We start from the raw sequence: 23,613 nt of genomic DNA on the forward strand, positions 1-23,613 counted from the left end.
TTGGTAAGATGAAACGACTCAGTAAAAATGAGCAAAATGTATGAACAGACACTTCTTCAAAAGAGATATACAGATGGCAAAGAAGCACATGAAAGTTGTGCAACATCAATAATTCTTAGAAAAATGCAAATTTAAGCCACAATGAGAAACCACTACATACCTACTAGAACGGCAAAAATTAGAATGATTCGTTACACCAAGTGCTGGTGAGGGTATGGAGCAGCTAGAATTCTCCTGAATTTCTGGTGAGATTACAAAATGACACTATCATTTTGGAAAACAGATTAGCAATTTCTTAAAAAAATTAAACATACACTTGTCATACAAGCCAGCAATCCCACTCCTGAGTATTTACTCAGGAGAAATGAAAACATATGTCTATACAAGGATCTATGCGCAAATGTTTATAGCTTTATTTGTAGTAACCTGAAACTGGAAACAGCTTAAAGCCTACCAAGTCATAAATGATTAAACACCTAGTGGTACAACCATAAGATGAAATACTACTCAGCAATAATGAGGAACAAACTGCTGTTACTCTAACAACTTGAATCAATCTCAAAAACATTATGCTAGAGGGAAAGAAACCAGATACAAAAGGCTACATACTGTGTGATTCCATTTAATTGATATTTTGGAGAAGACAAAATTATAGGGACAGAAAACAGATGCCTGGCTCCTGGGGTTGGAGATGGGACAACTGTTGGGTGCACAGGGGCATTTGGAAACATTTTGGGGTGATGGAAATGTTCTGTATCTTGATTTCGGTGGTTACGCGGCTGCATACATTCAAGATTCATGGAACTATACACTTAAAGAGAGTGAATTTTATTGTTTGTAAATTTTGCCTTAATTTTTTAAAATTAAAAAACGTAATAAAAATCTAAACTGAAAAAGAAAGTCGGGGGCTTGACTTTACTACATTATCTTAAAGAGATTAAAGAGATGTAATAACCAAAAATAGTGCATCAATCTTTATTGTATTTAGAATAAAATAAATAGCCCTAAAAAGACATATTGAGGACAATTGGAAAACCTTAACTTTGGCCTGTATGTTAGGTGATCACTCTCACTAAGTCTGGAAGTTTCTAGGATCTCAAACATAGTAGATTAGGAGTAGGTCCCATCTCACCGTCCTGCTATTTCCTATACTCCAAACCATTGCGCTCCAAAAATTGAAATATATTCTAAGACATATATTATTATGTACTTAATTTTTGTAAGTACTTAAAATGTAGTTTAAAATGTTTTTTTAAGTACTTACAATAGAGAAAGGAGATTTTTTTAGGGCATAGAAAGCAAGTGGGGATTTATCGCAAAAAAGGAAAATGATCATGAAAGCCTAAAGATAGAGGCTCACAAGTAGAAGAAAAATAATACAGAGACCTAGACAACCGCCTCTTCAATGCCTCCATCCTCACCCTGAAAGTACTGCTCTCCTGGAAGATTAACCAGGTAATTTAAAGATTTAAACCACCAATTTCTTTACCAGTTTGCTAATAGTTTGCTAACAGTCACAGTTTTGCAGATTGGCAGTGTTAATCTTCAAAAACAAAAACCAGTTAAAGAGGCAAAGCCTTTATTTAGGATCAAAGAATTGCAATTCAAGGAGCACAGATTCAGGTAGAAACACAAATAGTGTCCCACCAGAGAGTAAAAGTCAGGGGCTCTTAAAGGCAAAGAAGGGAGGTTGTATTACAAAGCATTTTAATTGGAGTTGCAGGCAGAAGCTAAGCATTAATTCACTGTTGATTCTATCTTCAGAAAGTTCACAAACCTCGGTCTTTGTGATCAGGACGTCAGTTCTCCTGCTGACTTCTCAATTGCTTGTAAAACAATTACCGTTTTGGCCCAATCCAAAGGTTTGGCCCAGTCCAAGGTTCAAGACAGCCAGGAAGTTTCTCTGGAAAGAAGCTCTGAACCTATTTTAAAATGGATTCACTATAGCTAATTTTGACAGCAGCTATGGGGGTTAAGATTGTGCTACTCAAAGTTGGAGACATTGATGTGCATGAGGCTTGACCCTCATTTGGGCTGTTTTTTATTAGCATTGTCCATGTAGATGGCAAGATCTAGGAAACGATGTTTTAATATGCTCTTTATCCTAATACATATAAAACTTAAGCATAATTATTAAAATTAAAATATATTTACATCTATACTCAAGTGGAAAATAAATATTTGATGAACTCTTAAATAGAAAAAATGTTAATTAATTATCTTTCTTTCTTTTTTACTGCTTCCCTTCCCCCTATGTGTTCTCAGGTACCAGGTTTGTCAAGTCCTGCAGGTGCAAAAATACTTGGGAATGGCTCTGCCCTTGAAGATCCCAACATTTAGTGGCCTTTACTTTTAGAACAGACACGAATGTAGCTATAAAATCCACATAATACCAAGGATAGTTAAATGCGTTTATTTAATCATTTCTAATTTCTGTAAATTTCTGCTTCCCACATTCTATTAAAACAGCACAACATTGTGGAATTCTAGAAACTGGCGAGATAGAAGTGAAAAAAAGGCAGAATGCATTTGAACCAAATATTCCTTCAGGCTCCTTTTCTTAGTACGATTTGAATTTCTCGTTTTCAGTTGCACCTTCTGTTTTGAAGAGAGGAATCTAAACGCTGCAAGTCTTTGCCAAAAATTACTTACAAACTAGCATCATTGGTATTACCTGAGAATTTGATAGAAATGCAGAATTTCAGCCCCTATCGCAGAGCTTCTGCATCAGAATATGCATTGTAACAAGATCCCCAGGTGATGTGTATGCTCCTTAAAGTTTGAGAAGGACGGCTAATAGGGATCAACTCAGCAGGTCCTCTGAAGGCAAACCCTTTAGAGCAGTGGTTCTGAAAGTGTGGTCCCTGGACAGTATCAGCATCACTGGCAACTTGTCAGGAATGCAAATTCTCCAGTCCACGCCTGTCTTACTGAATCAGAAAACTGGGTGCTGCTCAGCTACAGGTGCTGAGCTTCGATACGCTCTGCAGGTGATTCTGATGTCTAAGTTTGAGAGCCACTGTTTAGAGGTTAGTAGGTAGAATAAGGTGAAAGTAAGAAAATCAGTCCTGTAATCCCCAAATTCCCAGGGCTTGGCCTTCTCAGGTGCACAGGACAATTAAATTCTTTTACAGTTATTTTTTTTAATGCTCAGACAAGGAGAGAGACATTACAGGATAATAGGGAGTTTTAATGAAATAAGCCTTACTGCATAAAAATAACTCCATGTTTGATGATTTAGACTCTAAAGAAAGTGAAGCAGAGCCTTCTGTTGACTTTGGATCATATCTAAAAGACCTGCCTCCTATACTTCAATAGTCATCACTACAATTTGTGTGTGAATTTCACGGGCACTTTTCTAGGCTCACAAAATTCATTGTTCCATGAGGACACTCAAATAGCACATTTTGCTTTACCTTTGTTCACATTCTTTGATATTTGAATAAAAGTGTTAGGTTTATATAATGAACTAATGATGTATTTATGGCATGTGTGTGCTGTCCAGGGTTGGTAGTTAATTACTCACACTTGAGTGTGGTTCAGCTATTTTGGCTTATAAGGCTGACTCTCCTTCCGGCTTCCATTTTCCTGAGTGGGATTTGGTTTCCAATCTGGGCCAATGAAGACCTTCTTGGGGTTAAGAGGTCTCTTTCTCCTTTTTTCTATGATATGGACCTGTGCTCAGGATTGGTCAGGTATAACATATGATTTGGAGAATAAGAATTTCTGAACAAGGGCTGAAGGATGGGGCTTTCAATGTGGCTTTTGGATTATTCACAATTTTGGTCTAGTTGAATCCTAGATATAGCCAAGGATGCATAAAGTGGAAGTTTCTTTTAGATGCTTGATCTTCGCATGTCATGTTTCTCTTCTTGAATTCAAGTACTGAGGCTAGAGAATGTGCTCAAATTTGAGAGTTTCTTTCTTTCCTCAACTCCTCTTCTCTTCTGACCCCTTTCAGACCATGTCACATTCTTGAGACTCAAATAGTTGAAGTGGGTTGAATATAAGGAGACTTTCATGGATGGTGGCAGGTCCTCAGGACCCTGTGGAGAGTGACATACAGGAAGGAAACCTTATCAAGGGCTCAGTTGTCCTTTACATTTTTCTTCATAAATCCATTTTGTTTGAGGGGAAGCATCTAGCCCTTCCTATGTGGGGTGACCAACTGTCAAGTCACCTATTTGACAAGACCACCCATATCTGCTGTGTGAGTACTCATAAGGATCTCAGTGCTTATAAGGATCTTTTTTTCTTTCCTTTGTTTAAGGAAAATTTGTAATATTTAAAAGGAAATATTTAAAACAGACCTCTATAAGGAGTCATAAATATTCATTGACCCGCTGTTTTGTACCATCTCAGCCCATCAATAATAATGCTATCGACTAGAAATGCCTGGGAGCACTGACCTGGGTCTCAGGCTGAGCTACCCACAGACATCTCCTCTTTCCAAACCAATGTTATGACTGGACCGGCTCTTTTGCTTCTTATTATGATTGCAAAACGCCCTTCAGCAATAACCATTAGGGAACTTTGAAGAACAAAAGTATTGCTTATAGGCCCTGGAGTGTAAAAGTCATAGCTGGGGCCACATAGAGAGGTTGCACATGGAGAGAGAGAGAGAAAGAGCATGGGCCTAGGATTCTGCTTTTATTGGGGTTGAGGGTGGGCATCTAGGGTTTTGTGAATTTAAAACATAAGAGTGGGAATTTAAAGTGCCAGAAGAGAGAACAAGAAAGGAAAAAAATTGGTCCAAATGGCTGGTTCTCTAAATCAATTGGGATTTCTAAAACAAAGGAACCTCATGGTGTAGGGTTGGGGACACATGTCCTTGCTCTTTATCTAGTTGTGTGGCCTGCAATGTGTTTATTCAAGATTTCCTTCATTGAAGTAGATGCCTCTTTGAAATGGATGCCTTGGCAATCAAAGCTTAAGTCAGGTGCCTGCATTACAGAAAGAAAAGCCAACTGTCAGGGCTTAAAATTTACACACTTTTCAGCTTTATTAGATCCATAATAATTTGCTACATTTGCTTAAATTTTGTTTTCTGATAGAAGTAAAAGTTCAGGTAGAGTTGAAGTCCTCATGGCCATCCCTGATGCCTTTCTCTTCCTTCTTTGCCCAGATGTGAGTTTAGTAATTATTCATTTCTGTGTGCATTTTATAATTTTATGTCAAATTTATGGATCCATAAATGTTTTGCAGGCATTTAAACTTTTATTTCTGCTTTATTCTACAGCTTTTTATTGTTAAAAATTAGAGATTTATATGTGTAGCTTTGATTTATTTTAATTACTTTACAGTATTCTATTGAATAAATCCTTCATAAATTGTTTCTATTTTCCTGTTGATAGATAGGATTTTCCCAGTGCTTGGCTGTTACAGGTATTGTTTGTATTTGAGCATTTTTTGCATGCCCAGGAATGAAATCATGAGGGCACAAGGTGTGCAGATCTGAAACTCGACTCTCTCTTGCTCTGTTGTTCTCATAGTGAGTCAGTTTACAGCATTCCTAGAAGAATGAAAGTACTTCTTTCTTCTCATTTTTGCCAATACTTGGTGCTTGTAGACGTCTTAGTTTTTGACAATGTGTGAAATAATAACAACTCAGGCTTCAGATTTTTTTAAGATTTTTATTTTTACATAATTGTAGATTCATATGCAGTTGTGTAATACATGACAGTTGCATAAAAAAATAGAGAGAGGTACCGTTCACTCCGTTTCATCCAGTGATTCATCTCGTAAAACTGTAATATAATATGTCAGGACGTTGACATTGATACAGACAAGTCACAGAACATTTCTGCCACAACGAAGATCCCTCATGTTGCCCTTTGAGAGCCATTTCTGCTTCCCTCCTGAACTCCTCATGCCAACCCACCCTCCTCCCATCCCAGTTTTTTTATCTTTGGCAACTATAAATCTGTTCTCCATTTCTATAATCTTGTCATTTCAAGAATGCTACATAGATGGAGTCATACAGTGTGTTAATTTTGGGGATTGGCTTTTTCCACTCAGCATAATTCCCTGGAGATTCGTCCATGTTGTTGCATGTATCAATAGTTCATTATTTTTTATTGCTGAGTAGTATTCCGTGGCATGGATGTGCCATGGTGTTCTTTAACCATTTACCCATTGAAAACCATCTGGGATGTTTCCAGCTTTGGCTATTACGAATAAAGCTGTTATAAACATTTGTGTACACTTTATGTGAACATAAATTTTTATGTCCCTGGCATAAATGCCCAAGAGTTCAATTGCTGGGTCATGTGATAGTTGTATGTTTAGTTTTTAAATAAATTAGGAAACTGTTTCCAGTGTGGTTATATTATTTTACATTGCCACCAGCAATGTATGAGTAGTCCAGTTTCTCCATGTCCTTGCCAGTATTTGATGTTATATTTTTATTTTAGCCATTCTGATAGGTGTGTAGTGACATCTCGTGATTCTAATTTGCATTTCCATAATGGCTAATGATGTTGAACATTTTTTCATGTGCTTGTTTGCAATCTATATAGCCTCTTTGGTGAAAAGATTGTAGGTTTATATAGTTTCCATTTGGCCAGTGAGTTTGCAGTATCCTCTGAGGCTCCTTCCGGTATCCTAAATGCAACAAAGAGAATTTATCTTGAGTGAGGACAAGATAAATAGTCAACCTGACTCTTCTATCTCATGTCTTACCCAATCCTGTAATTTCTAGGTTATTCTAAATCTCTCCTCCTGGAACCTAGCCCAGATAGAAGATTATATCAGAAAATTGTTTCCTTTCCCAGATTAAAAAAAATTACTGTCCAGGCTTTTCAAGTTAGAAGGGGAAGGATAAGGCACTATAGACACTCAGTTTCTATAAAAGCCTGGCTGCTCGGTTTTAGTCTTCTGGACAAGTCTTTATTGCTGCATCAACTCGCAATGCCTCCTTTTATATATCATGAAGCTGGAGACACAAACAAGGACTTGCGTAGAGGACTTCAGTTCGACACAGGAGATCAAACATGCTCTCCACTTCTTTTTTTTCTTTTTTTTACTGAGTTATTGATAGGTTACAATCTTGTGAAATTTCAATTGTACATTAATGTTTGTCAGTCATGTTGTAGGTGCACCACTTCACCCTTTGTGCCCACCCCCCACCCCACCTTTCCCCTGGTATCCACTAAACTGTTCTTAGTCCATAATTTTAAATTCCTCATATGAATGGAGTCATACACAGATTATCTTTCTCTCGCTGGCTTATTTCACTTAACATAATTCTCTCAAGGTCCATCCATGTTATTGCAAATGGAATGATTTTGTTCTGTTTTGCAACCGAGTAGTATTCCATTGTATATATGTACCACATCTTCTTTATCCATTCGTCTGTTGCTGGACACTTAGGTTGCTTCCACGTCTTGGCTATTGTAAACAGTGCTGCAATAAACATTGGGGTGCATAGGACTTTTGGGATTGCTGACTTCAAGCTCTTTGGATAAATACCCAGTAGTGGGATGGCTGGATCGTATGGTAGTTCTATTTTTAATTTTTTGAGGAATCTCCATACTGTTTTCCATAGTGGCTGCACCAGTCTGCATTCCCACCAGCAGTGTATGAGGGTTCCTTTTTCTCCACAACCTCTCCAACATTTGTTGCTATTAGTTTTAGATATTTTTGTCATTCTAACGGGTGTAAGGTGATATCTTAGTGTAGTTTTGATTTGCATTTCCATGATGATCAGCGATGATGAGCATCTTTTCATGTGCCTATTGGCCATCAGTATATCTTCTTTGGAGAAATGTCTGTTCATGTCTCCAGCCCATTTTTTGATTGGGTTGTTTGATGTTTTGTTGTTGAGTTGCGAGAGTTCTTTATATATTATGGATATTAAGCCTTTGTCAGATATATGACTTGCAAATATTTTTTCCTAGTTAGTGGGTTGTTTTTTTGTTTCAATCCTGTTTTCATTTGCCTTGAAGAAGCTCTTTAATCTGATGAAGTCCCATTTGTTTATTCTTTCTATTGTTTCCCTTCTCTGAGAAGGCATGGTGTCCGAAAAGATCCTTTTAATACTGATGTCAAAGAGTGTACTGCCTACGTTTTCTTCCAGAAGCCTTATGGTTTCAGGTCTCACCTTTAGGTCTTTAATCCATTTTGAGTTTATTTTGGTGAATGGTGAAAAAGAATGGTCAATTTTCATTCTTTTACATGTGGCTTTCCAGTTTCCCCAGCACCATTTGTTGAAAAGATTTTCTTTTCTCCATTGTATGCCCTCAGCTCCTCTGTCAAAGATAAGCTGTCCATAGATGTGTGGTTTTATTTCTGGGCTTTCAATTCTGTTCCATTGATCTGTGCACCTGTTTTTGTACCAGTGCCATGCTGTTTTGATTACTGTAGCTTTGTAGTATGTTTTGAAGTCAGGGATTGTGATGCCTCCCGATTTGTTCTTTTTTCTCAGGATTGCTTTAGAAATTCGGGGTCTTTTGTTGCCCCCTATGAATTTAGGATTCTTTGCTCTAATTCTGTAAAGAATGTCATTGGGATTCTGATTGGGATGGCCTTGAATCTGTAGATTGCTTTAGGTAGAACGGACATTTTAACTATGTTTATTCTTCCAATCCATGTACGTGGAATGTCTTTCCATCTCCTTATGTCGTCATCCAATTCTCTCAGAAAGGCCTTGTAATTTTCATTATATAGGTCTTTCACTTCCTTAGTTAAATTTACCCCAAGGTATTTTATTCTTTTTGTTGCAATTGTGAATGGTATTGTATTCTTGAGTTCTTTTTCTGTTGGTTCATTACTGGAGTATAGAAATGCTACTGATTTACACAAATTGATTTGATACCCTGCAACTTTGCTGTAGTTGTTGATCACTTCTAACAGTTTTCCAATGGATTCTTTGGGGTTTTCTATATATAAGATCATGTCGTCTGCAAACAGCGAGAGTTTCACTTCTTCCCTCCCTATTTGGATTCCTTTTATTCCTTTTTCTTGCCTGATTGCTCTGGCCAGGACCTACAGTACTATGTTAAATAAGAGTGGTGACAGAGGGCATCCTTGTCTCGTTCCTGTTTTCAGGGGGATCGGGTTCAGTTTTTGCCCATTGAGTATGATGTTGGCTATGGGTTTGTCATATATGGCCTTTATTATGTTGAAGTAGTTTCCTTCTATGCCCATTTTGTTCAGAGTTTTTATCATAAATGGCTGTTGGATCTTGTCAAATGCCTTCTCTGCATCTATTGAGATGATCATGTGGTTTTTATTCCTCAGTTTGTTGATGTGGTGTATCACGTTGATTGATTTGCAGATGTTGAACCATCCCTGTGTCCCTGGTATGAATCCCACCTGATCCTGATGTATGATTCTTTTGATGAGTTGCTGAATTCTGGCGGCCAAAATTCTGCTTAGAATTTTTGCATCTATGTTCATCAGTGATATTGGTCTGTAGTTCTCTTTTTTCGTGGTGTCCTTGTCAGGTTTTGGTATCAGCATGATGTTGGCCTCATAGAATGTGTTAGGAAGTGTTCCATCTTCCCTAATTTTTTGGAATAGCTTGAAAAGGATAGGTATTAAATCCTCTCTGAAAGTTTGGTAGAATTCCCCAGGAAAGCCATCTGGTCCTGGGGTTTTATTCTTTGGGATGTTTTTGATTGCTGTTTCAATCTCTTTCCTTGTGATTGGTCTGTTCAAATTGTCTGCCTCTTCTTGAGTGAGCTTTGGGAGATTGTAGGAGTCCAAGAATTTATCCATTTCCTCTACGTTATCCATTCTGTTGGCATATAGTTTTTTGTAGTATTCTCTTATAATCTGTTGTATTTCTGCAGAGTCTGTTGTTATTTCTCCTCGCTCATTTCTGATTTTGTTTATTTGAGCTTTCTCCCTTTTTTTCTTTGTAAGTCTGGCTAGTGGTTTGTCAATTTTATTTATCTTCTCAAAAAACCAGCTCTTTGTCTCATTGATCCTTTCTACTGCCTTTTTCGTTTCAATAGTATTTATTTCTGCTCTGATTTTTATTATTTCTCTCCTTCTGCTGACTTTGGGCTTCATTTGTTCTTTTTTCTCTAGTTCAGTTAGGTGTGCTTTAAGGTTGCTTATTTGGGATTTTTCTTGTTTGTTAAGATGTGCCTGTATTGTGATGAATTTTCCTCTTAATACAGCTTTTGCTGTATCCCATATGAGTTGGTATGGCATGTTATCATTTTCATTTGTTTCCAGGTATTTTTTTATTTCTTCTTTAATTTCTTCAATGATCCATTGCTTGTTCAGTAGTGTGCTGTTTAGTCTCCACATCTTTGTGCCTTTCTCAGCTTTTTTCTTGTAATTAATTTCTAGCCTTATAGCACTATGATCTGAGAAGATGCTTGTTATTATTTCAATTTTTTTGAATTTGTAGAGTCTTGCCTTGTTTCCCAACATATGGTCTATCCTAGAGAATGTTCCATGTGCACTTGAGAAGAATGTGTATTCAGCTCTTTCAGGGTGGAGTGATCTATATATGTCTATTAAGTCCAATTGTTTTAGTTTTTCATTTAGCTCCACTATTTCCTTGTTGATTTTCTGTCTGGATGATCTGTCCATTGATGTGAGTGGGGTGTTGAGGTCCCCTACTATTATTGTGTTGTTTTTAACATCTTCCTTTAGGTCTGTTAATAGTTCCTTTATGAATCTTGGTGCTCCTGTGTTGGGTGCATAGATATTTATAAGCGTTATATCTTCTTGATGAAGTGTCCCTTTGATCATTATATATTGTCCCTCTGTGTCTCTCTTTACCTGTCTTATTTTGAAATCCACTTGGTCTGATATGAGAATTGCAACATCTGCCTTTTTTTCCTTGCTATTTGCTTGAAGTATTGTCCTCCACCCCTTCACCCTGCGTCTGTGTTTGTCCTTGGGGCTGAGGTGTGTTTCCTGGAGGCAACAAATTGTTGGATCGTGTTCTTTAATCCATTTTGCCACTCTGTGTCTTTTTATTGGAGAGTTCAATCCGTTCACATTGAGAGTGATTATTGATGCATGTGGACTTAATGCTGTTAATCTGTCACTCATTATCTTGTTTTCCTGTGTTTCTTTTCCTGTGTGCTTTAGACTACCCATTTAATACTGCAATTTCTTATGCTGGGTTTCTTAGATTTTTCCTTATTTATGATTTGTGACTCTGTTCTGTACTTTATTTTAGTGTCTACCTTGAAGTTTGTATTTAGAATCTCGTGTATAATATAGTCTATTCTCTCGTGGTCTCTTACCTACTTGACCAATACTGATTTAGACCCTTTGCTCTTCCCCTCCTAAATAATTATTTTCATTTTTTATTCCAACTCGTCTTATTAATTTGTAGTTAGAGTGCTAAGATCGTCCTTGTTTTGGTAGTTTCCTTACCTTTACCCTAATGCTATAATTGAATATTTGCTATCCTGTTCTGGTTCTATCCATCGGTCTCCCTAGTCTGTGGATTGTGTCCCCTTTCTCCCTTTTTTCTTTTTTTAAGTATGAAAGCCTTCTTGAGGATTTCTTGTAATGGAGGGCTTTTAGTTGCAAATTCCCTTAACTTTTATTTGTCTGGAAAAGATTTAATTTCTCCCTCATATCTGAAGGAAATTCTTGCTGGATAGAGTATTCTTGGCTGAAGGTTTTTATCCTTTAAAGCTTTGAATATATCACTCCATTCTCTCCTAGCTTGTAGGGTTTCTGTAGAGAAATCCGCTGACAGTCTGATAGGGGCTCTTTTATAGGTTATTCTCTTTTTTTTCCTTACTTCCCTGAGTATTCTCTCCTTATCATTCCTATTTGCCAGCTTTACTACTATGTGCCTTGCAGTAGGTCTTTTTACATTGACAAATCTAGGAGATCTAAAACCCTCCTCTACACACATTTCTCCGTTGATCCCTAGATTTGGGAAGTTCTCTTCAATAATTTTGTTAAGCACACTTTCTGCTCCATTTTCCTTTTCCATATTCTCGGGAATTCCTATGATCCTTATGTTCTTACTCCTCATTGAATCCATTATCTCTTGGAGATTTTCCTCATTTTTTTAAATTCTTAGTTCTCTTTCTTCCTCTGTCTGGTGTCATTCAGCCTGTCTGTCCTCGATTATGCTAATTTTCTCCTCTATGTTGTCTACACGGGCATTCAGAGAATCCGTATTCTGTTTTATCTGGCCCATTGCGTTTTTCATCTCAAGTAATTCTGTTTGATTCTTCTTTAAGATTTCAATCTCTTTTGTGAAGTAACTCCAGAACTCGGCTTGTTTCTCTATCTTTCTCTCTACCTCATTGAGTTTTTTGATCATAGCTGCTCTGAATTCATTATCACTTAGTTTACCTAATTCCAAGTCCTCAGGACTTAATTCTGTGTTTTTATTGTTTTCCTTCTGGTCTGGGGCTTTTATAAATTGCTGGATGGTAGAGGAGCAGTTTTTTCTTATGGTGGTAGAATTCAGTTGCAGTTACAGCCTGTCACCACTAGATAGGGGTCGAGAGTGGTGTGTTAGCTCTCCGCCTTGGGGCAAGATGGCTGCGCCCACTGGCTTTGCTGGGGGGGAGGGGCTGTTATTCACACGCGCCGGTCTGGGTTCAGATCAGTTCTGTTCTCTGGTCTCCCAAGACCCTTGATTTATGGGGTCCCTGCGGATGGAAGCTTTCCCCCCATCAGCGGGTCTCCACTGAATCAGCAGCAGGAGTCCTGGATGATCCCCCGGTCGCGCGGCCCCTCCCCCGCTCCTTCCCGACCCACGCTGCAGCGATCACAGACTCTAGGGGAGGGAGTGATGTTCTCTCCTACTGTTCCAGTGCCTCCGAAGGGTGTAAGCAAGGTTTGTGATCTCTGCCTTCTTGGTATTGTAGGTCTCTAACGAGCTGGCATTATGTTTATTCTCTGAAATTCAGTTCTTCCAATCTTTTGTTGTATTTTGGAGGGGAGAGAATCCCGGGTCAGCTCACCCAGCCATTTTGCTCTGCCCCCTCTCCCATGCTCTCCACTTCTTAGCGTAGATGCTATAATATAGACAGATTCTTATGATGCCAGCTTTATAAAAGAAGACTGGAGAGTTGGATCTTAAGATCTTATTTTGTATTGACTTCACATATGGATTCACTTAAGAGGCTCTTTGAAGGATGTGTGCTTGTCTGGGTATTTTCAGAGGTCAAAGCAAAATATAGAGACCACTTTTTGCAAACTTGCTCATTTCTAAGACACATTTTATTTGAGTGGAGGGATGATCTCTTCGTTTGTATTAACAGGCTGTGCTAAATTTTTCTGAGCTGATCTATGGAACAGCAATACTAACAGAAAGTTTCTCTTTTCTCCTTCTTAGCTGTGCAAGTACAATGCACCAGCTTTTGGTTCTATGCCAGGATTAAACCCACCTTATTCCACAATTTGTATATGAACCCTGATGAAGCATTTTTAGGAGATGACTGCCCTGTCACTGGCATGTGGCGGGATGTTTACTATGAGTTTTTCTACCATCCTCGTGACTGTGGCATCATAATCAAAGTAAGAGAAATGGCTATTTTACCTAAAACCTGGTTCCTTCAATAGGCCCACAAACCAGAAGTCGCTAAGTTTCTATTGTAATATGGCTGGACTGATTTCCCTAATAGTCAGATTCAAGACAGAGCAAATTAAGAATGGAGATGCTAAATAGTTTTTTTCTTGTTGGGAAGGAACTACAAACTCTAATGTGCACCTCGTAGATACAAAACTCAATTAGTGATGGAACAGACCAGGGAATTGACAGGTTTGAGAGGAGAAAAGCATTTTCGATGCATCACAAGTTTACCAAGCAGTTTCCCAAGCTAGTGACATACTACAAATCATGAAGTTTGGCCAGGAGCAAACAGAAGAAGGGAGTAACACTAGTCAAGCACAGGAATGAACACTTTACTAGCCACAAACCCCATTTACCAGATATTTTAGTGTGCCTTATTGGGCACACTGAAAGATCAATTATGCAAACCACTGCTAAAAACATAATTGGGATTCTGGCTTAATTTAAAAAATTTTAATGGCCAATGAAACTTCACTATAACATTATTTTGTTCACTATCCCAAATGCAATTTTAAGAGAAGTAATAGAACTTTGTCAGGTCTAGCCGAATGTCACAGACTGGGTTCCACAGGAAGCAAAATTTGAGATTGAATTGAGCATGAAGGATGTTTATTAAGAAGTGTCCAGTACCATCCTGTTTTAATTACTGTAGCTTTGTATATAGTTTAGTTTTTTCCATATATGGCTGTAGATTCAGTGTCTCTGTGGAAGGAAGTGAGTTCAGGATCTTTCTATGATGCCATCTTGAACTGGGTGTAGTATAGTTTGAAATCAGGATGCATGATGCCTCCAGCTTTATTTTTCTCAGGATTGCTTTGGTTACCCAAGATCTTTTGTAGTTCAATAGAAATTTTAGGGCAATTTTTTCTATTTCTGTGAAAAACGCCATTGGGCTTTTTGATAGGGATTGTATTCAACATATGCATGGCTTTCGGTAGTATGGATATTTTAATAATATTAATTCTTCTTATCCCTGAACATGAGATACCTTTCCATTGTTTGTCCCTTGAATTTCTTTTATCAAAGTCTTGTAGTTTTCAAAATACAGTTCTTTTACTTCCTTAGTAAAATTTACTCCTAAGTATTTCATTATTTTTGATGCTATTGTGAACGGGATTTTCTTTTTCAGATGTTTTATTGTTAGTGTATAGACACACAACTGATTTCTGTATGTTGATTTTGAATCCTGCAACTTTACCAAATTCATTGATTAGTTACAACAGTTTTTTAATTGAGTCTCTAGGATATTCTATCGATAAGACCCAGCAACTCCACGTTTGGGTATATATCCAAAGAACATGAAAACAGAATATCGAAAAGATATCTGCACTCTCATGTTTATTGCAGCATTATTCACAATAGCCAGGAAATGGAGACAACCTAAATGTCCATCAATGGATGATTGGATAAAGTTGTGGTACATATGTGCAATGGAATATTACTCAGCCATGAGAAAGAAGGAAGTCCTGCCATTTGTGAAAACGTGGATTGACCTTGAGGGCATTATGCTAAGTGAGATAAGTCAGACAGAGAAAGACAAATATTGTATGATATCACTTATATGTGGAATCTAGAAAAGCCAAACTCATAGAAACAGAGTAGAATGGTGGTTACCGGGAGCTGGGAGGTGGGGGAATTGGGGCAATGTTGTTCAAAAGGCACAAAACTGTAGTTAGAAGATAAATAAGCTCTGGAGATCTAATGTAGGTATTGTGATTATAGTTAACAATCCTGTGTTATATACTTCAATATATACTTCTTGTTTCAGTGAGAGTGTGTCCATTTTTAGAGAGCTTGAAGGATCCATAAATTTCTATTCAAATGCCTTTAAGTTTCCTGAGACACTTGAGAAAAACATCTGTTTAACACCTTTCATTGTCCCCTTAGACTCTCCAGGAGACTCTTCTGCTTAAAACTAAAATCAAGTATATCTCAAGAAACTCCAGTGACCGAGCTGAAATGCCACTGTTGTGTGTTGTCCGAAAGTGAGTATGGCATGCCAGACTCTCGTCCTGGCCTCTGGCTTCCTCTTTACCTTCCAGATAAGAAACCAAACCTGATATATACCAATTATACCTTAATTTTTAAAAAAAGAAAAACCAACTTGAAAGGTTAAATTGCCTAACAGGGGAAGTAGGACACAAAATCCTAATGGGAAAACCAATCTGTTGGTCCCTGGCCCTGTATTCTTTCAAGTTATTACAATTGTCCCCTAGGATATAGGAATACTAGGAATAGTAAAAAATGGAGTGATGATGATTCACTTTTTGATACAAGTATCAGGGTTACTGAAAACCTCATAGATCTTAACTAGCCAAATCTGGTTATTGTAGTTTTAAGTTTGAGCCAACATTTAACATTTCTGAAGGAGATAAACAAGAAACAAGGTCTAAGGGATATATGAACTCACCAAGGAGTTAAGATCAGCAGGTATTGTGATGGGCTGAAGATCTAGGGAGAGAGATGGAACATGCCAGAACAAGATCCACAGGTTTAGATCTCTTTTTGTATCTTATTGACTGAAACTTTTGAGAAAGTCTAAGATAATCAATCTTTCGATCATAACAGCTTTGATCAGTTCTTAGCAAAATTCTAATACTTGGCAGGACTTTCTTTGGGCAATTTTTCTGTAAGGTTTTTCTGGTTAAAATCTTGAACTGAGATTTTTCTTTTTTCTCTCAATGATTACAGAAGGGCCACGTTATGTAGGGTTCTTCTCACAGATTATAGCAATAATAAATAGCTAACATTTATTAATCATTTGCCATTTTCCTGCACTGTTCTAAGCACCTTCCCTGTATGATTGTGTTTGTTCTTCATGACAACTCAAGGAGGTAGATACTATTATGCCAATTTATGGGTGAGGAAATTGAGGCACAGGGAAATTGAGTTATTTGCTGAAGATCATTTGCTAGTAGATGGTGGGACCGGGAAGTGAACCCAGAGTTTGATTTCTAAGCCCATGCTACTTAGCACTACAAACACTGCCTGTAATGTACTGGAACACCAGTAGAAATCAATACATCTACTAGGAGTAGGAATTTGTCCCCAAATTCAGCCTTGTCAATGCTAGGGTCTAAATATATCTTTAGCCTCATATGGTATTTCTCTATTTTCTTGTCTCACTTTAGTCAGTACCCTCTTTTAACTAAAGTTGAAAGGAGAGATAATAAAACCAGTAGTGCTGCCAAATGGGAAATAAAAACAAAAGCAATCATTGCAAATGAAGATGCGGAAGTTGCTTTTATAACACGGCCATGGTAAGGGCACTCAGAACTAGCATTTTACGATTTTGTCCAGGCATGTCCTAGATAAGAGCCAATACAACTGGCAAGGAAACTTCATGTATTTGTATTAAGATGCATTATGCCTAAATAACTTCCAGTTCAGGAATGGCAAATTCATGCATTTTCTGTGTTTGTTGAAGGTGTTGCTGATCATAGTGGTTTTGTTAATCTGTCACTAACTGGTAGGGATCCCATATAAATAAGAGCTGTCTTTCTTGGGCGTCATATGAAATTCTATGATCAATGCAAAGGTAAAATATCCATCAACTCCAATATCAACAAAGTTCTGAATCTTAAAAAAATAAGTGTCAAACTGTGCTTACAAAGTGGTGGTTTAGATATGTTGATAATCCCTGGGGAAGTGAACTCAGATGTGCCGTAAAGCTTGGTTGCAACTTCTTCCAGGAAGGGCCAAATGCCTATAAGGCAGCACAGTTCTTCATTCTTGAGTCACATATGAAGGGATATTACAGAAAGCCCACAGGTATGTTAATCTTTGGCTATTAACGAAGGGATGGAGCTATGTTTTACGGAGAGTACTGGGATATTCTTAGAACATTTCGGATGTACTTCATAGCTTACAGAGGCAAAAGCATCCTTATTCACTTATACATGCATTGCACTTGAATTGTTATACACTTGATATAGTCTTAAGGATAGATCATTTCCTTTCTTTTAAATTCTTCTCTTCCCTTACCTTCAATCTACACCCTCTCCCCCAGCCCCATCCCCATAGGTATAAACTGCTTTGCTTATGACTACCAGGCTCTTAGCAATAGCTGCGTAATGTTTATATTGGGACTGATTTTATTTTTTATTGTCTTTCTTCCATTTCAGGGAGAATCTGAATGTTATATTTCCTTGTGTATCAAATGATGGAACTCTACTGCGAGAGAAGACTTGGGTTGTTCACCCCTCTAACCAGAGGCAAATCAGAAGTGCCTGTTAAGGACGGAGAATTTAATGTGCTATTTTGTAGAAATCCGAGAAGCTAGTGTGGAACTGAATGATACTCTAATTCTGTTCCATTTAAAAAAAACTAATCGGCAATTTTAAATAAATGGCATGTTGCCTTTTTATATTCCCTTTTCTAAAAAGTCACTGCCCCTGCTTTTAACTTTGTGGAGACTTATTTATGAATAAAGTGTGTCCTACTACATGGCTGTCTCTAATTATTGAAGGGCTGATCACCATCATTTTAAGCTTCGATGATCACTATAAAGAGGTTTTTAAGGGTAAAATTATTAACTCTGCTCTGCTTAGAGGCTGAGTCATATCCTTAAAATTTAGTCATAGTTGGACTTGCTAATAGTATATATTCATTTATTTATTTCACAAACATGCCCTCTTGGAGTTTATATTTTAGTAGGAGACAAAAAACCAAAAAAGTATATTCTATAGTATTCCAGGAAGGGGTAAATGCTGTCAAGGAAAATAATACAGCAGAGAAGGGAGATTGGGAATATTTGGGTGAGATTGCTCTTCTAAACATGGCATCAGAGAATGCCTAGCCAGAAGATGATGATTGACAAAAGACCTGAAGGGAGTGAGGGAGTGAGCTGTGCAGATCCTGAAGGGAAGGTTGTTCAAGACCATGGAAATCCCTGCTATAAAGTCCCTGAGAGGAGAGCAAGCCCAGGGTGTTCACAGAGTGGTAATAAATGAGGTTAAAAAAATAATCCAAAACAATGGGAAGGGAGTGGGGTAGGTCATATAGTTTCCCAAAGTTGATGTGACAACCTTAGTTTTATTTGAAACAAGATGAGGAGCCACTGGAAAATTTCAAATGAGGGAGTGACATGATCTGACTTGGGTTTTTTTTACCAGGACCACCTTGGCTGCTATGTGGAGAAGAGATACAAGAGGGAGCAAAGGCTGAAGCAGAAAGACCCATTGGGTCAGTTCTCCGAGTGGGAGCTAATGATGACATATTAGACCAGTGGTTCTCATCCAGGGATGATCTTTCCCTTCAGGGGACAGATCTGGAGACAGGTTTTTCTCTTATAATGAAAGGTGGTGGTGGTGGTGGTGGTGTGCTACTGACAGCTAATGGGTAAACGCCAGGGATGCTGCTAAACATCCTACCGTGCATAAGACAGCCTCTCACAGCAAAGAATTATCTGGCCCCAAAAGTCAATAGTTCTGAGGTTGAGAACCATGGCTTAGATGTAGCAGTGGAATAAATAGGAAGTGGTCAGATTTACATATACATAAAAACTGAGAAGGATTTGCATACAGTTGGATATGGGGTATGAGAGAAAAAGAGGAATCCAGGACACTATGATTTTCAAGCTATGATAAAGTGATGCCACTAACTCAGATAAGAATGTGGGAGATCCTTGTTAGGAGCTCTATTTTGAAAATGTCAAGTTTAAATGCCTGTTAGATCTCCAAGAGGTGATAGCATGTGGGTAGTTGAATACATAGGTTTGGAGTTCAGAGGAGAAAGTCCAGACTGGATGTAGAAAATTTGGATTCATCAGCAAAAAATAATATTTAAAGCTGATAAGACTGGGTGAGTTCAAAGCAAATAGTAAGGAAAAAGAAGATAATTGGTCCAAGCCTTGAGTCTTGGGATTTCCAGTGTTACGAGGTAGCTGAGAGGAGATAGCATCTTCAAATGAGGTACAGAGAAGTTGGTAAGGTGTACTGGAAGTAAAACTAGGATAGAGTGGGGTCCTGGAAGCCAAGCAGGTGGAGCCATCAGTCACATCAATTGTTGCTGGAAGGTTAAGTAGGATGAGAACTAAGAATTGACCATAGATCTAGCAATATGAAGAGCACTCGTGACTTTGACAAAAGCAGTTTTTGTTGAGAAGTATGAGCAAGAGTCTATTGAATCAGGTTTAGGAGAGGATGAGAAGAAAAGAAACTGGGTGAGTATAAATGGCTATTCCTAGGAATATAGCTGGAAAGAGAAGAATAGAAATTGGGTGGTTGTAGGGGAAAGCGGATACAGGATCTAGAGTACAGGTGGAAGGAATAAGACAGATTCCTGAAAAGCTGAATGCAAAGAAGTTTGCGAGTGGAAGATCCAGGACCATCAGGAAGTCAGGTGGAGTCTGCTGGTGCTGCTCAAATTACTCCTACAACGACTGAGATGCTAAAATGGAAAAAAAGAAAAAAAAAAAAACATGGCATGAGATTTGCATACACTTTCTCTCCTGTCACTACCATGGACATAAAGAACAAAGAGATTTCTGGCACAACTAATCTTCATGTTTTACTTTACCTACTCTGTTGAATTTTAGAACCCATGTGATCAGTAAAGGGTGGGATTTTAGGAAATTGGGCTGAGTGTATAGCAACACCAGATGCTATGAGCGTATAGAATACCCAAGTTCATTGTGAGCTGTAAAGTCACATGAGGCAGCTCAGCTTCCTCTTATTTTCCTTATTCTGAGAGGTGATTGTTCTGGATCTGGTATCCAAAAGGCTCCCTTGAAGTTAGCTTTACTGCAAATCCTTCTTGATTTGACTTTCTTCTGGAGCACTGAGAGGTATAAAATAGAAATTCAAGAAATTTGCTTAAAGAGATAGCTTTTGTTGACATCTGGGCACACTGACATGCTCAATATGTGGACTGAATGAATGAACTGGATTCTTATTTGATTTTCTGATTCTCATTGTTCTGACTGGATACTAAATAGGGAGGAACTTAACCAGGATTTTCTGGTTCTAATTAGACTCAGGGCCAGATAAGTGTCGCTGTCTTATTTTACCTTTTCAGCTGATGTACTAAATTCAAATTGATGTTATTTTTACTTTTATGGACTACTCTATAAACAGCAGGTGTTTCTTCTCATCCCAAGTCTACATTTTCTCCTCTGCAATGTGCCTCTTCCATGTCTGAACCCTCCACCAGAACAACTTTCAAGAAATCTTGCACTGGTCTCTGCCGCCCTGATCATCTAGCTCTCGTCTAGGATGCTTTTCCTAAATTAATTTTCTTATGCTGCTTATCCTCCAGTTTCTGCAGGAACATTTTATATTGATGGACACCTGCCTTTTCATGTTTACCTCCCTTTCCTCTTGTATGTAGGAGATCAGGAAATGATTAGTCAGCCTTGGCACTGAGCAAATGAACCAGAAATAAGCAACTGTTAGAAGATATCTATTCTACATGTAACCTTTGAAGGTTGCGTGACATATAAGTAATTCTTGGGGGCCAATGAGATGTCAGGTCTCACTGTCAACCTTGTTTACAGGTTTGTCTACAATTGGGTTTGGCAGACACTACTCTTAAGGCAATTGTCCTGAGATAATTGGTAATAAATCAATGTGACTAAATTTGGAATAACTCAGTTAGACTCTGTTATTATTAGCTGTACCTACCAGAACTTCAGTGACAGGTGCTTTAGGTTTGAATTTGTTTTTGTTGCTATTTCATTGTTACCATTCATTTTCCTCTGTGTTTGTGAGCGGCAGTGGGTATGACTCATGAGCAAGATGAGGTTGGAGGGTTTTTGGAATTAAGAGATGCCTGTCCCAGGAAGGCCACAAACAGTTGAAGAACAATGTGAATATGGTTTTTCAGACCTCAGTGTTCAAAGGCCAAACTTCTAAGATCACGGATTATTGAAAACATGTGATTGTTGAAATACAGAAAACCTTAGAGCGGAAGGAAGAAGAAAGCCATAGCCTTAGTTATAGAAATAGACCTGGAGTAATTTCCTAGAAACACAGTGAATACGAGTTCTTTGTGCCTCATAATCAGAAGTAATAATGTGAAGAAGAGTTAGCAGTAAGAAATGTTTGAAACATAAAGCGAGTTCTAGAAAAGTTTGTTATTTAAATATTTTTCCTTAGGCCTGATGACTTTTAAGTACTAATTGAAGAAGGCTGGCTACTGGCTGAGAGAGTCTTGGTTTAGATCCTACGGAGGCAGATTTTTCCAGGGGAAAAAGGGAGCCAGCCAGTGGTAATCGCAGTCCTTAGTTATCTTAGGTGTAGGAATTTTAATTAGTTTAAATTTACAGGAATTTTTTCCCCCAACTCCATCCTAAGACTTGTATCTAAGAACTGACCTTTTAAAAGGTGGATATGAGTGTCTTCGAGATAACTTATTTATAATAACATATTGGGGCCCCAAACTGAGTGTTGAAGCTCCACTGGGATTAGGACACTGTCCAGAAGAGGCTATGGGGTGGAGGGGTTTGGTTTAGGGTTTTGAAGCTCAGGTGGGTTCCTAGTGGGGTGAAACAGGCATCTGCTTCAGAGAGCAACATGGCCTTGGGTTTCAGAGCATACGTGGGATGAGGTGTTTATGCACACAGAGAGAGATGGGCATAGCATGGCAGGAGGTTGAAGCCAAAGTGGGGTGAGTATGGTTTATGCCTGGTGGGGGTGATGATGACAGTAGATTGTTTCACACAGGGATGTTGATCCAAAATTTCCACCTACTAAAGATAAGAGGAACCAGAGTTCTCACTGTTAGAGAAGGGAACAAAAATATAGAAAGACAAACTGAAATGAGCTTTGTTCTTTTGCATTGGAATTGGAGATATAAATTTGAACTCATAGTGATCAAGATATGTAAATATAGAAATAACGTAAATATATGCACGCATATATGCACGCATATGTTTTTGTAGTTTTTTCCACTGACCGGGCGTGAGAATAGTGACGCCTAGTGGCAATGAATACACCCAGCATCCGTATCTCAGTTCCCAAATACCATGTTCTACTTAAAGAAACCAAGGGTCATTGGAAAGAATGGCCAATGCCAGGGCTGGGGCAGGAAAAGCACAAGATAAACCCAGAACAACTTTTGATGCCAAAAACTGTGGAAATGCTTAAAGAGTGCTAGAGAAATATCAAAGGAATGCAGGAGCTCTCTAAAGAGGCTCCCACTGGTCAAATCTGAAACAATTTGAGCTTAAATATAAATACTGATAGTAACGAGTTATAATCCATAGACTAAAATAGGTAACCATGAGGGAATACTGATATAAGCAGGTAAATTGAAAGGTTATCAAGAGAAAAGATATTTACAGTCTCAGAGCCTATCTCCCCATAAATACAAGTCACTTACAAAGTGAGAAAGAGTAACTTTATAGTGAAGAAGCCTGGAAGACATCGGCTTAATCAAGTGATCAAACTTGCATCATCCATAATGGGAAAAATTGAAATCGTGCACCACCTGATAGGGTACAGCAAGAACACAGTACCACTTCTGTGAAAATCCTGCCAGACCTAATGATGAAGAAACGTCAGACAAACACAAATTGATGCATTCTACGAAATGCAAGTGTGGAGGTCATGAAAATCAAGAAAAGATTGAGGAAATGTTGGGAGCTAAAGAGACAGCTAGATACAATATGTGATCTGAACTGGATTTTATTTATTTTTTATTATTTTTGCTATAATGGGCATTGATGGGACAATTAATAAAATTTGAAGGAAGTGTAAGGATTAGAGCCAGTACTGTATCAATATTAAGTTTTTGGTTTTGGTAACCCTCAAAGTTTTAGTGTCAGGACCTCTTTCGCACTCTTAAAAATATCGAGCATTTCAATGAACTTTCGTTTATGTAGGTTTCAGCTATGCAAATTGACTATATTAGAAATTAAAGTAGGATTTAAAATATTTATTAAATAATTAAAATAACTGTAATAAACCTATCATGTGTTAACATAAATAACATACAATTTATAAAAATAACTACTTTCCCCAAAAATGCAAGCTGACATTGTTTTATATTTTCGCATGACTCCTGTCTGGCTTGATAGAAGACAGCTGGGGTCTGATACGTCCTTCTGCCTCTAGTCTTTGTGGTATGTTGCTTTAGTTAAAGTACATGAAGAAAAC

At 38.0% G+C, this 23,613-nt stretch overlaps 2 protein-coding genes across 2 annotated transcripts in view; one reads left to right on the top strand and one right to left on the bottom strand.

Annotated features, from left to right (window-relative positions):
- LOC138916422 (oocyte-secreted protein 3-like) overlaps positions 1-23,613 on the bottom strand; it is a 51,929-nt gene that overhangs the window by 22,906 nt on the left and 5,410 nt on the right. The window lies entirely within an intron of this gene.
- On the top strand, positions 2,901-17,962 carry LOC138916925 (uncharacterized). Its single transcript, XM_070230533.1, has 5 exons — positions 2,901-3,029; positions 12,433-12,778; positions 13,280-13,461; positions 15,404-15,501; positions 17,641-17,962. Exons 1-5 carry the CDS (start codon positions 2,901-2,903, stop codon positions 17,750-17,752), a joined length of 867 nt encoding a protein of 288 aa, XP_070086634.1. The 3' UTR covers positions 17,753-17,962.

The sequence above is a fragment of the Equus caballus genome, chromosome 12 (genome assembly GCF_041296265.1).
Source record: "Equus caballus isolate H_3958 breed thoroughbred chromosome 12, TB-T2T, whole genome shotgun sequence".
In the NCBI taxonomy this organism is placed as follows: domain Eukaryota; kingdom Metazoa; phylum Chordata; class Mammalia; order Perissodactyla; family Equidae; genus Equus; species Equus caballus.